This window comes from Chanos chanos, chromosome 2 (genome assembly GCF_902362185.1).
Source record: "Chanos chanos chromosome 2, fChaCha1.1, whole genome shotgun sequence".
Classification (NCBI taxonomy): Eukaryota; Metazoa; Chordata; class Actinopteri; order Gonorynchiformes; family Chanidae; genus Chanos; species Chanos chanos.
The window spans coordinates 12619929-12632880 of NC_044496.1; the positions used below are offsets into that span (position 1 = coordinate 12619929).

At 39.8% G+C, this 12952-nt stretch overlaps 4 protein-coding genes across 5 annotated transcripts in view; 2 read left to right on the forward strand and 2 right to left on the reverse strand.

Moving 5' to 3' along the window:
- Nucleotides 1-257: 257 nt before the first annotated feature.
- Nucleotides 258-7035, reverse strand: cox4i1 (cytochrome c oxidase subunit 4I1). Of its 2 annotated transcripts, none has more exons than XM_030764843.1 (5): nucleotides 7022-7035; nucleotides 1346-1422; nucleotides 1054-1218; nucleotides 757-888; nucleotides 258-560 (listed from the first exon to the last, which is right to left on the reverse strand). In XM_030764843.1, the coding sequence occupies exons 1-5, from the start codon at nucleotides 7033-7035 to the stop codon at nucleotides 424-426; spliced, it is 525 nt and encodes a 174-aa protein (XP_030620703.1). In that variant the 3' UTR covers nucleotides 258-423. The 2 variants fall into 2 exon arrangements, with proteins under 2 accessions (XP_030620703.1, XP_030620702.1); XM_030764842.1 differs by lacking the exon at nucleotides 7022-7035 and adding an exon at nucleotides 2197-2240.
- Nucleotides 2614-5005, forward strand: emc8 (ER membrane protein complex subunit 8). Its single transcript, XM_030764841.1, has 5 exons — nucleotides 2614-3098; nucleotides 3274-3350; nucleotides 3458-3527; nucleotides 3613-3707; nucleotides 4234-5005. Exons 1-5 carry the CDS (start codon nucleotides 2886-2888, stop codon nucleotides 4391-4393), a joined length of 615 nt encoding a protein of 204 aa, XP_030620701.1. The 5' UTR covers nucleotides 2614-2885; the 3' UTR covers nucleotides 4394-5005.
- Nucleotides 5549-8040, forward strand: gins2 (GINS complex subunit 2). The gene is made up of 5 exons (XM_030764844.1): nucleotides 5549-5638; nucleotides 5905-6019; nucleotides 6111-6210; nucleotides 7420-7546; nucleotides 7912-8040. The coding sequence occupies exons 1-5, from the start codon at nucleotides 5549-5551 to the stop codon at nucleotides 8038-8040; spliced, it is 561 nt and encodes a 186-aa protein (XP_030620704.1).
- Nucleotides 8041-11239: 3199 nt separating this feature from the next.
- The window catches only part of gse1b (Gse1 coiled-coil protein b), a 174305-nt gene continuing 172592 nt past the window's right edge, over nucleotides 11240-12952 (reverse strand). Inside the window, exons 17-18 of the mRNA XM_030764695.1 lie at nucleotides 12144-12247; nucleotides 11240-11891 (exon numbers count right to left, since the gene is read on the reverse strand). Coding sequence (XP_030620555.1) covers nucleotides 11754-11891; nucleotides 12144-12247 — 242 coding nt within the window. The 3' untranslated portion in view covers nucleotides 11240-11753. The remainder of the gene's footprint in view (nucleotides 11892-12143; nucleotides 12248-12952) is intronic.

Genomic DNA, 12952 nt, shown 5'->3' on the forward strand with positions numbered 1-12952 from the left:
CCTTTCCCATGAATTGGAAAATTCAGTCTCCCTGAAGTCTTGTTTGGCATTCATCTCAATCAAGATGAGTAAGGACCTCACCTGCAGCCTAGTCAACCCACCCACACCTACCCAGGGAAACTCTGCTAGTTGTGTTTCTCATGGATTGCAGACTACAGTTGTCATGTGTGACCTCCACATACAGAGAACCATTTTTAAAACAGGCTCAGCTTTGATTGCTAAAGACACCGAGAGTGCGAAAGATGATGCAAACACAGTCGGATAAACAGGTGATCTTTATTTTCTGTATGATACACAATAACATTAAGAGGAAGTGGCCTTCCAAAATGTATTTACGGAGGTAATGCGTACAAATGATGAGATACAGACATGTTTCTTGGTTCATCAATTAACTGTTTGTGTAACATGGTCCAATGAATGCATTTACTTCTTCCAAGTATTGTTCTCATAGTCCCATTTGGCTGTAAAGCCCTCGATGGGGTTGATCCTCATGTCCAGCATCCTCTGAAGCTCCTTCTGCTTGTACTCAGGATCAAATGTATGGGGCACATCTCCATAAACTGCCACAAGACCACACAAAGCTTGTTACCTTACCTTACAACAAAGTGCAACTGTTCCTGTATTACTCAAACACCTGTTATATTACTTTAGAATGCAGGGCACCACAAACAAATAAATAGGAATGCAGGTGAAATGACAGTAAATACGTTTTTGTCATTAGAAACCTAGTCAAACCAGGCTACAGTCAGCACTTACCATACTTTCTCTGCCATGCCACAACAAGCCCAGTGAAGCCAATGAAGAAAAGCATCCCAGCAACCACTGATTTCCACTCACCGGTCCCTTGGTTCATCTCTGCAAAGCTCTCCTTGAAGCTAATACGGTACACTGTGAAGCATCGAGAGCTAAATTAATACACCTGGAATGTATTTCAGAATGAGCTATGTAGCATTTAATTCAACAACTTGAAAAAAAAGAGGTAACGGAGTTAAGTAACTGCTTCAGATTGTACTTGATGTTTCAGTACTTAAGCACTTATCAAGCAATACGCACATGCAATTTTCTCCTCGTTTGAGAGTGCAGCCCAGGATCCCTTTTCCTTCTCCTTCAAAGACTTCTGCTCTGCGCTGAGATCCTGCACATACTTAATGTCAGGGAGGGGGTTCTCCCGTCTGTCAAAGTATGCTGGGAGTGTATAGTCCTCTACCTTGGCAACACCTATTCGAATGAATAAATACATTTAAAATCCAAAGCTCATCACAGCAAATACATGACTTGCTTATCCCAATCATAGTCAAATGTACAACTAGTCAAATAATTGTAAATAGCAAAAATATCACTTAACCATGTCCACCGCGTAGGCAAACAGAGGTAGAGAGGGCTCGTTTGCCAATGAGATGAAGCGCTCTTGTCGCCAACATTCTGAAAGGGGAGCAGGTTTTTAGTGGACACTTGTAAATTTCAGAGTTTAATTTTGTATGAGATTTTCTAAGAGACACAACCAGCTACTCTCTAAATTGAACGCAGTCGTTAAGGACAAAATGATCAGATCAGCTTACAACAACAAATCTTTAATGATACAAACAAGACACAATATTTCTGGAGTAAAACAACATTAACAAAATACTCCTCTCTGATTTGATGTGTTGACAACAATTAGTCTTTACTATGTCTTGCTAAACTTAGTTATCAGAATATATTCCACCTGGAAAAGGTACTAAGGTTAGCTAAAGTTAGCTAACCCGGTACGATGCTAAGCTAACCGTGGTTTAGCTAGCGATACGGGCTAGCTAGATTGTGTGTGTAACCGGCACAAGGTCATATTACCGTTGCACTTTTAAGATGGAAGGAGCGAAATATGATTTCATTAATTGACAATAACAACCAAACTGAAAACTCCTAGGTTAAACAGTAACTGAATTTATCTGAACGTGCCGCTCATATACATATATGGACAAGATTATTTGTCCACACATACTAGTTGGCTCGCGAAAAACCATAGGCGACGAAACTGAAGCCAGTCTGTCGTGATGCCTCTATTGCCAATGTCACTCGCTCAGTTGTTCAGTTCAGAAAATAGCCTCGTTCGGTGACCTGGTTATCACACAGTTGGATTTGACTACATAATAAACAAACCTAAGACAATCTTAAAACGAATATTGTGAATTACAATCGACATATTTCTTTCACACGTACCTTCTTGACCTGTTTCCTGTCGCTCCTAAGATGTGAGAGGAGGAACTTCACCGGAAATACGTAAAATGAGGTATTATGGGTAATTTGTAATTTTAATAGCGAGGACTTGTTTGTCAAAATACGTAATACTTGCTTATTATAATGGTATTAGGAATTATATATATATATATAAATATATCTAAATTAAATTGACAAAGAAAAAACTAGCAGTTGTTTACACAGGTAGAAGTGTCTTTTTTACGACAGGTCAACTGTGTCAACTGAAACTGAAGTCCTACGGTAGCCATATTGGCTTCACGTCACAGCCTTTGAAACTTGTGACCCTTATCCTTTTGAGCCATAATGACGGAGGAGGACCGCGTTACTGAGTTCACCGTGACGCTTTACGATACCGGTTGTAACTGTCGGAAATTTAGCTAGCACGAGTGTGTAATTCCAGGGAAGGAAATCGGATTATTTAAACGAAACCTTAGACATTAACGTGCACGTCGAGCTAGTAGACATGTTTGTTTGACTATCAACGTGCAAGCTGCGCATTAGTCAATGTGGGAACGATATGTGTAAGATAGCTAACTAGGCTCTCGAGGGGATCAACTGCTTCGATACCGCAATCGTTTCTGGAATATCCACAAAGATAAGTAACTGTTTATTTACATGTGAACGAAGCTGTCTCTTGGTTCAGTGGTAAAATGCCTATCAAACTAACAACTCAAGCGTATTGCAAGATGTTGCTGCATGCAGCCAAGTACCCACACTGCGCTGTAAATGGACTACTCGTTGCCGAAAAGCAGAAAGAGAAGAAGAAGGATAGTCATAATGTTCCCATACTGTGTGTTGACTGCGTTCCACTTTTTCACGGCACCCTGGCATTGGCACCGATGTTGGAAGTGGCACTTACTTTGGTAAGCTGTGGCCAACTTATATGGTGTACGCCAGATGCACATGATTGGTAAAGCATGAAGGGTAATAGTCGCACCTTTAAAATTTTTGATTATGATTAGCACGTCACCTCGTACAATAACGATAAAAGTAGTGTCATATGTAATAGTATTTTAAACAGTATTTTTATATCTTTAGATTGACACTTGGTGTAAAGAGAACAGGTATGTCATAGCAGGATATTACCAGGCCAGTGAGCGCATTAAGGACGTAAGGTAAGACTTGGGATAAAACTATTATCATGATATTTGAATTGTGGCCAGAAGGCCTTCGAGTGTTGTCTTATGGTGTTGTTTTTTGTTTTTTATTGCGTTGTCTGCAGACCAAATCAAGTTGCGGAAAAAGTTGCTGCTCGGATTTTAGAAAACTTCAGCGACGCAGCCATGATCATGGTAAATTTGGTAAATGAAGAGTGTTTTTGTTTGAGCCTCAGTGCCTGACTTTGCATTATAACATTTCTGTCTATGTGTTTCTCAGCTGGACAACAGCAGATTTACTATGGGTTGCTTTGCACCCATCCTCTCCATCTATGACCATCAGGACAATAAATGGAAATGCAAAGACCCAAATGTGTATGTACTCTTTTGTTTTTATTTCTAGGAACATTAATGCACAACATTCATGGATGTTACTTTATCATGTAATTTGACAGTAGTTATTTCATTCTTGTTGATTGGCCTGTCTTCGAGATGCCACGATGTTAATTGTTTGTAATAGTGTGCTTATTGAGTTGTATGTTTAAAAAACAGAATTTGGATGAAATGATTATCTTGTCTTGAAACGTCATTTCTAGCTGAATACTACTACACTGTCAACTCATCAGCATTTTCTTCACTAGATTTTTATCATGATTATCATAATTTATTTCACATAAATTGTAATCCTTAGTATCAGGGCTTGTAATGTAAACTGTCTTTATGAGCTGTAAAGTTGAGAGCAGAATCTTTAGGCATGACAAAACTTGCTGTTTTTGGCTAAGGAACCTATGGGAGAATATTTGATGTTTACTTGATCATCTGTGGTCCGTAAATATGGATGGCACTGATAACTGATGAACACTGAACACTGATAACTGTTCATGGTTAAACTGCATTCCAGAGACTTCTTTGAAGACTGGGTGGAAGCTCAGAAGATCACGTCAGCGCTTCTGGAGAGCAGGTCATATGAAAACCTCATAGACTTTGACAACCACTTGGATGATCTCAGGAATGACTGGACAAACCCTGAAATCAACAAATCAGTTTTGCACCTGTGCTAAAATACCCCCAGGGAACAGTGTTATGCCACCAAGCCATCAATGCCAAAACAGTATGCAAAGTGCTACTGTAGTTGTTCTCAGAGAATTGCTCTCATTTGGAAGAGCTGAATTCTAATTCTGTTTAAAGGGCAAATGGGACATGGGCACAATAAGTGTGTATGTAGTCATGATTGGATGGAATTGAAATGAAAAGATGGGTGTGTAGTGAAATGAAACTTATCTGAAAATTGATTTTTTTTTTTCAGGCAATACTTTATAACACATATACTTAAAGAAACTTACAGTTCTAACAGCTAGACATTGCTCATAAGTGAAATGTTAAAAATATTTTTCCACTGAGTTACTGTAGCCTTACAGAGATCCATCAAAAATAAATCATTGGTCAGATTTTATGCTAAAGTGTTTAAAGAATGAAAGAATCTAAGTTTATTATGTCATTATCGGTTAAGTCTTAATATATGCATATCTCTTTATTCTCACACAGAAGGAACTACACTACTTTATGGCAAGATATTTGAAAAAATGATTTTATTACTCTTGAAAAGTATAGTAAATGTGTTACTTTAAATAATATATTGTGTAGAGATGATCTGAGAAAAATTAAATAGCTTTGAGATATTGGTTAATTAAATCTTTTTGTAAATGAATGTAAAAAAATAAATAAATAAAACCCTTTGAAAGCAGATTGACTGTTTTTAATAATATGTTGTATTTATACACTGTTCTATTAAATAAAGAATTTAATTCACACTTCACACTTTATGAAGGCAACATCAACTCTGCCATTGGGGCTAGTGAGAGACAGCTGGTCCTCTTTTTTCAGCCATTACTTTAACATACGGTTGCAGCACTGATGTTCCACGCAGCCTCAGCACCACTGCACAAGATGGTTTTGGTGTGTTGCGGAAGAACAGCGAAACCTACAGGCGGTTTAACAAAGATAAAAGGACTGCTGCTGTCGTGAATCGAAGCACTAATGGTAAATTTGTATTTGGCTCCACCTAGCGACGAATAACTGTTAAAGTTCTCGGAACCATGTGTTATTGTTTACTACGTCACCAGGCGTATCTGAATATTACGCGGGAACTTTGAGCGTTACATCCTGTATTAGAAAAGAGGCAAGTGGCCACCGTGAATATTTGCAAATAACAGAAAATGGACCCGTCTGAGGTTGAATTTCTAGCTGAGAAGGAAATTGTGAAGATAATCCCGAATTTTAGCCTCGACAAAATTTACTTGATCGGCGTAAGTATCCATCGTCTCAGTTGTTACTCACTTCAAGCTAACCGAAATAGCTAATGTGGCTAATACTAGTTGGCTAAACAGTTCTATGATAACGCAGACACATTAAAATTATTCCTAATTCAGTTAGACCTAGAGAGTATCACCAGTAGAATAGAGATCTGTTCTAAATCCTTAACTCCAGCCACACATAACATTTAAACGACACAGGGCTAACATTGCTCGCTTTTTTAAGTAATGGTTTAGTTTAAGCACATATTCCTTTCCAGGGTGATTTAGGTCCCTTTAACCCGGGGCTACCTGTGGACGTTCCTGTTTGGTTGGCTCTTAATCTGAAACAAAGGCAGAAATGTAGGATAGTGCCCCCGGAATGGATGGACGTAGGTGAGTATCTAGAGATTTGAGATTGGCTCTTCAACATTAAATGGCTTAGTCGAGAGTGACGTACATTATGTCATGTTTTCGTTTACATCAGAGAAACTGGAGGAAATCCGAGAGCAGGAGAGAAGAGAGGATGCTTTCACACCAATACCAAACCCACATTACATGGAGTTGACTAAACTACTGCTAAACCAGTAAGTAAAGGAGAAGCGCACCACCCTTTTCATAAAAATGAGTTTCTTCTTCAGACAGTGAGTCACTCGCCCGTAACATACCATGTAAGGGGAATCAAGATATTTGGGTATTATTTATTTAATATCAGAATAGGCACAATGAATCATTCCACGTTATACCTAGTTTCATAACACGCATAATTTCAAACTGTTCTCAAATGATAAGTATATTTACAGATAGATAGGATAAGCAGAATGTAAAAAAAAAAAAAAAAGCTAATTGTTTGCACTTGATTTGGGATTTGCCTTCAAGAGGTAAAAGTTCATAACGAAGAAGCACACTTTTAGTGGTCTATTTAGCTTAAATGTTATAGAGAGGCATACTGGAAGGCATTGCCACCATGCCACTATGGCACCTACTAAAACATCCTCAAGTCCCAACTCTTAGACAAACAAATAATTGAATGTAATAATGGTCTCACCAATAAGCTTTGCTTTGAGGAGATGAAGATTTAGACATGTAGAGTTCTGAGTAGTAGCAAGTGAGCCAAGACGAAGCATACCCTACGTGTTGCGTCCTACCTATGGCAGAGTAAGGATGTGGTCTAAGCAGCATCAGTCTCTGAATCTACGCTGTTTGATGCTGACAGTAAAGACTGGTGGGTATGGTGAAATGTGTGGGGGCTGTTTTAATGACACACAAGTCCTGTGATGCCAAGAGAGAGATGTTTGTGTGTATGCTGTATGAATGTACTGCCATCCATAATACAGCAACTGTGTGAGCCCACCACGTCAACATGTAATAACACTCCCTTTGGAAAGTTTCTCACACCTTTTAGAAACCATACCCTGCTCTTCTGGATGCGTACGGGGGTCTGACACAGCACTGGATATAACTAATTAACTGGCTGTTGAGTGCGTCTTTTCTGTCAATTTACATTTTTACATCTTCTGCAAGCAAAGTAAAGCTAGTCTTTTGAGAAGGAAGTTCAGCGAATCATCGGAATAAAAAAGTGAATTTATTCAGATGAAATGACTAAATTAATGTGTATAAGGCAAAGTTAGTGTGAAATGAATTTCACACTGACTGTATGATACAGTAACCACAAAATTAACAGTACAAATCTGTACCACCCATTTGATGTACTTGAGAAGTTATGCATATATATAATTTATTGTATTGAACAGTTTGTTTGTTTTTTCATACCCAGTAACATCTTTGTCTTTCAGTGCCTCTGACAACATCCCCAAGGCGGATGAGATCCGAACCCTCGTGAAGGACATCTGGGACACGCGCATTGCCAAACTGCGCCTGTCTGCGGACAGCTTTATTAGCCAACAGGAGGCACACGCTAAGGTAAAACTCTTATTGTACGACTGTGACCCTACAGCGTTGTCAGTTTTGCTTCAGTCTGACTGCGTCACATTTGACATCAGCTTACGGCCTGTCACGGGGCTTTCTCCACGTGAGTCATAAAAGCACTTGGGTGTTCCGTGTAAAACCGTACACGGCCTGACATTTCATTAAGACATTGCTTATTTGTAATACCCATAATGACAGTGAGTGGAACATATTATGTTGTAATCGTATAATGGATATTTGTCTGAACGTTTGCTGTCATTTACATTTTGAGGTAGCATGTAATTTTTCGAAATGTATTTTTGTGTATGAACGTCGTGCTTTAAGAGATTGCAAGAAAGCCTTTGTTTTTTTCTGCCTAGCTGGATAACCTTACTCTGATGGAGATAAACACCACACGGACGTTCCTGCTGGACTCTCTGAACTACATGTATAAACTGCGCTCTAATATGCAGCCAGGCACTGGCCCTGGAAAGACACAGGATTATTAGGCTCTGGAACTTATGAGTGTGCTCTCTCTCACAGTGAGGACTGTGACTGCATAAACCCAGTTTCTAAGGGCAACCACATAAATGGACTTTGTTGTTGAGCAGCCCTCGTGCTATTGGTTCAAGTACGACTCGCTAAGGAGCAGCTGTTACTCATCAGCTGACCAGACAAGATCTTATGAAGTCACATTGATTTCAAAATGTGTAAGTGCTGTGTGTTAAGGTCATCAGGACTGAAGTATCCAAAAATCCTGGAGAATAAAAGATCAGGAATATTTTTTTTTTCAGTGCTAAATGGTTTTGTCCAAACTGGTCTTGTCTGAGAAACCATGAGATTTCTCATCAGCTGTTTTCAGATGAAACAAACAAAAAAAAAAGTATCCACAGGTACAACTGATTGAATCCAGACCTAGACATCTTTTTGCAGCTACTGCAACATGTATAGTACTGCAACATGTATAGCATGTAAGTAATTTTATTTGTCTTGTGTTATTGTTTATATTAGTATATACATTTTTCTGTAATGTGCTTTTTCCCCCTTGTGACAATTCTTTAATTTTTTGTTTCTTCAATTGATCATGACTTTATGTAACCTTAATGACTACATGTCTGACAGAGAAATGATTAAACTCTGTATTAAAAATCCATTCAATTTTCCACAAACCAGTGAGAAGAGATTCATTTATCGCATACACTGAAACACTGCATGTAGAGATGAGGTCAGGAGATGTTAGATTTTTTTAAGTGAGAATGACATGATGGTCAATTACTTCCTCCTAACTCAACAAGCGTCATAAAATATGAGAAATTAAGTGGTGAAAGATTTAATGAACTGACAACTGACTTTTTAACAAGGGCCCATTCATAGCTACATTATCGTACTACATCATTAGCAAAACACACACTGAGCAACAGGCGCATTTTTGAAATATTTTATTTTTTTGTCTGAAATTACAGCAATATATTCATAAATACCTAATTACTACATTCAACAAAGAATATATTACATTACAATGAATTCAAACAAGTACATTTAAAAAACATGATTTCACAGCATCTAGACATCCTCCATTGAGTTATGGGGCTACTGCGTGTGTGTGAGTTGGGCTAAGGGAGAGGGGTTTTTTTTTTTTTTTCCCTGCTCCGGTACAGGCAGTGCTAGTGCTCACTAAAGCAGACACACAGGCGATGCTCTTTAGGGCCAGCCTTGGGTCTGAAAACATGGAACCACCTCCAAACCTGCCCGACCTCTGGCAGCTCTCATGGCATTAAAAAAAACTGAGATAAGGGTCAAAGGAGCTGAACGTGAACAATACAGCCCCTCGATAACACAGCATCAATGTTGCTTATCTGATTCAAGCCTCCATGGCACTCCCAAGTAGGAACGAACGGTTTTCGGAGTAATGACACCACCGCGATGCCAGTGCCTTTCGAACCCATATAGACCAAGGTCTGAGCGAAGCAAAAAATACAGAGCCAAGACTATAGACACAAATGCTGTGGTTTGAGCCGCAAGCTCGCGGGGGGGGGGGGGGGGGGGGTCTTCTCTACAGGTCTGGGAGACAGGACATGCCATCAGAAAGACGTGGTAACCACGAAGCGTTGTGATAAGTTGTCAGAGGTCCACCCTGACAACGTATATGCCAATGACGGTTCAGGGCTGAATTAATGATGAAAGGTAGGTTAATGAGATGGGAGCGTTTGCTAGGAAGGTTTGGCTTTTGGCTTATTAGATACTGAGACTGATTTTTAGAAGAGAAAAAAAAAAACAAAAAACTTTTTTTGTGTTTGTATCTGAGGAAAAAAAAAATTCAGCATATTAACTATATAAGACTGCATATAACAGCCAGATGTTTCACAAGAAATAGAAGAACATTGAGAAGTTAACTTCCCAAAATATAAATGACTACTGATTTCCTGCTTAGAAAATGTGGGTTCAGTTATAGAACGGGACCTTCTCAATCTTTATTTTTTAATAGTGATTTTTGAAATAATATAAAAATTAGAAACTTGGCAAACAAGAATCCATCCCACCAAATAGCTTTTTGGACCTTAAATGAATGAAAAAATTTAGAATTTGTAAAATGTTGTACTTTTTGACACTAAATTGACTTCTGAATTTAGTACTTTTTTAACATAATACATCATTTCAAATGCAGGTTCTGAAATATTCTCTCTCATGAATATTTAAAGCAACCATGTTGGCATGTCTCTTATCATATTGTGATTGCATGCGTAATTTGGCACAGTGCTCACAAATGGCAAAATGTTTAATCGGTAGGTTAGTGATATGAACTCAAAGCTGGTCCAGCAGACTGGATTGGTTGACGTGAAATACCCACATGAATTGAAAAGTAACTGTTAGAATGAAACATATATATTTTTTAAAGCTGCAAAGCCTCTGGTTGCATCCATTAGATGGGCATTTTCTTGAAGGCCATGGGAGAAGAAGACACAACAAAAAAAATTGAACAGACAAAACTAGTCTCAGACTTAAGATCTCTATGCTCTGCAGAAGTCCAGAGTTCAGTGATTTTTGAAGGACAGGATGTTCAAGTCTGAGATCTTATCCATAGTTCAGATGGGAGGAGTCCAAGAGAGGTGGGCGTCTCCTCAGAGAGCTAGAACAAGGTTATAATCTGTTGCAAGGGTCTGTGGGTACAGAGGAAGCTGGCAGTGAATCTTAGGGCTGATGGTTCCATACTGCAGATAGAGAGGTGTCACCTCCCCCTATGTTTCTCTCACCTCTAATTAGATTTATCCTGACCAGCAGCAGTACAAATACTAAAAGCAAGCCTTTTGCTTTACACCCGAAAAAGCATTAAAATAAAATAAAAAAAAACAAAACAAAACAAAACAAAAAATAATAATAAAATAAAAATGGCAGGCTTCTTTTTTTAAGAACAATGGTTTAAGTAATAAAAACATACAAAATTCCTTTTTTTGTTTTGTTTTAATATTATTTACAATAAAAGGCTGAAGCACCTTTTTTTTTTATTCAGAATCTTCTATTTTTGAAATAAACATTTCCTTTATTCTCTCCAAAAATGTGCATTTTGGTAAGTTCATCCCTAATTAAAAAAAAAAAAAGAAAAGAGTTCCTTGTCATAACAGTACCTCCAAGTAGTTCTTCAGGGTTTATTCATCTTTAAGTGCATTTCCAGTTGAAAGCTCTTCCAGGAGAGATGTGGTCTATCAGGGCTCAAAGAGGACAGGGATTTGGTTGGGCAGGGTATTGTGCGGAGGCTTTAGGCTCCACCCACTTCCTTTATGACAAGTTGAGTCCCTCCCACAATGAGTGCTGTCTTAGAGTGGGCTCTGGGTATGGTGAACTTAACATACAGCCCGTAGCTTTATAGCATGGGTTGTTTATGTGCATGTCCTTGTGTCTGTGTGGACTGCAGAATCCAACAGCTTTGCCCCACTTATGCCACCCACACCCACAAGGGGTAGGCAGAGGGCTGGAGTCCCACACTCATGGCACATTCACAGGCTTGCTCTTCCAGCCTCGGCCCCTCTCTGTGTGGTCGTTCTGCACGATAGCGCTCTCGCTCTCTCTCTCTCTCTCTCTCTCTCTCTCTCTCTCTCTCTCTCTCTGTGAAAGCAGGGAGCCCTGCCGTCAGGTGCGTTTGTCTCTCCACACATCAGAGGGTGGGGTGGGGGCTGGAGTCTGAGGGTTTTCAGGGAGGGGAGGGGGAGGATGTGTTGTGGGGGTGTCACCTGGGTGGGTAGCCCTTGAAGTGAGCCCTGGACCAGTGTGTCTGAGGCAGGGTCAGGCACTTCCTGAAGTGCTCCAGTTCGGCCTGCAGTTTCTCCCTCTCAGCAGCAAGCTTCTGCTTCTGAGCCATCAGCTCCTGTACCAACACACAGTATACACCTTTAACATGCTGAACAAAGCTACCCCTGTTACAGCCGAATAATCAAGGAGTATTTTGAATTCAGTGCACTGTTAAATCTGTGACAGTGTGTTAGGGAGGGATTTAGTGTTGATGTGTATATTGATTGCTGAACTTCTGTGAACGTCTTTCCAGACTATTTACAAAAAAAGATTTACCACCCAACGTTACTAAAAAGGTACATGTTTTGAATGAAAAAGGAAAACTTACTCCCATGGAGTGGGAGAGCTGCTCGGCGGTCAGGCTGAGGTTGTAATGGTGGGCCTCCAGCCTCCTGCACTGGCTCTGCAGTACCTGTCTCTCAATGCTTTGCTCTGTGGAGAGGAAAGAGAGGGATTAGGGAATGATGGAGGCAAAGAGAGAGAGAGAGAGAGAGAGAGAGAGGGAGAGGATAAGCCTGAGGGAATGACCTGGGCTCTCATTAGCATCAATACTGACACTCCTGGACTCTCACACACACACTAATCATCAGAGAAACAGCAGGTCCAGACCACCCCACGGCACTGAGCACGCACACACACGCACGCACGCAGGCATGCATACACACACGCACAAACACACACACACACACACGCACACACACACGCACACACACACGCACACACACACGCACACACACACGCACAGACACACGCACACACACACACGCACACACACACGCACAGACAAAGTCTGCCTCACTAATGAGATACTCTTTGCACAGGCTGTTCTTCACAAAAAAAAAAAACAAAACTGTTTGTGACCCATTAATTTATTATTGTGTGAGTGTTCTTATGGGTGAGAAAAAAAAACAAATGCCTTGGAAGAGAGACAACACAAAAATTTGCTTTAGCATTTTCAGTTCCAAAAAATGTACATGCAATGCATCCTAAGCCCTATGTTCTCTGTTGGTTGAAATGCAGCTTTTTCTGTCCCATACAGAACAGCGTCTCCTGATGTTTAAAAGCAGAAGAGCGAATACTAGGGGGCCATACATTATTACAAGTGAGAGGAATCTTCTAAATGACTAACGCAATTCA

Excerpts from the sequence above, each read along its gene's own strand:
- cox4i1 (XM_030764843.1), bottom strand. Across the intron at positions 1,219-1,345 it reads TTGCCTACGCGGTGGACATG|GTGTTGCCAAGGTAGAGGAC; the intron begins GTTAAGTGATAT and ends TCATTCGAATAG. Across the intron at positions 561-756 it reads GGCATGGCAGAGAAAGTATG|TTTATGGAGATGTGCCCCAT; the intron begins GTAAGTGCTGAC and ends GTCTTGTGGCAG.
- emc8 (XM_030764841.1), top strand. The coding sequence starts at position 2,886 with ATGCCTATCAAACTAACAACTCAAGCGTATTGCAAGATGTTGCTGCAT. Across the intron at positions 3,099-3,273 it reads TGGAAGTGGCACTTACTTTG|ATTGACACTTGGTGTAAAGA; the intron begins GTAAGCTGTGGC and ends TTATATCTTTAG. Across the intron at positions 3,351-3,457 it reads GAGCGCATTAAGGACGTAAG|ACCAAATCAAGTTGCGGAAA; the intron begins GTAAGACTTGGG and ends CGTTGTCTGCAG.
- gins2 (XM_030764844.1), top strand. The coding sequence starts at position 5,549 with ATGGACCCGTCTGAGGTTGAATTTCTAGCTGAGAAGGAAATTGTGAAG. Across the intron at positions 6,211-7,419 it reads ACTAAACTACTGCTAAACCA|TGCCTCTGACAACATCCCCA; the intron begins GTAAGTAAAGGA and ends TTTGTCTTTCAG. Across the intron at positions 7,547-7,911 it reads AACAGGAGGCACACGCTAAG|CTGGATAACCTTACTCTGAT; the intron begins GTAAAACTCTTA and ends TTTTCTGCCTAG.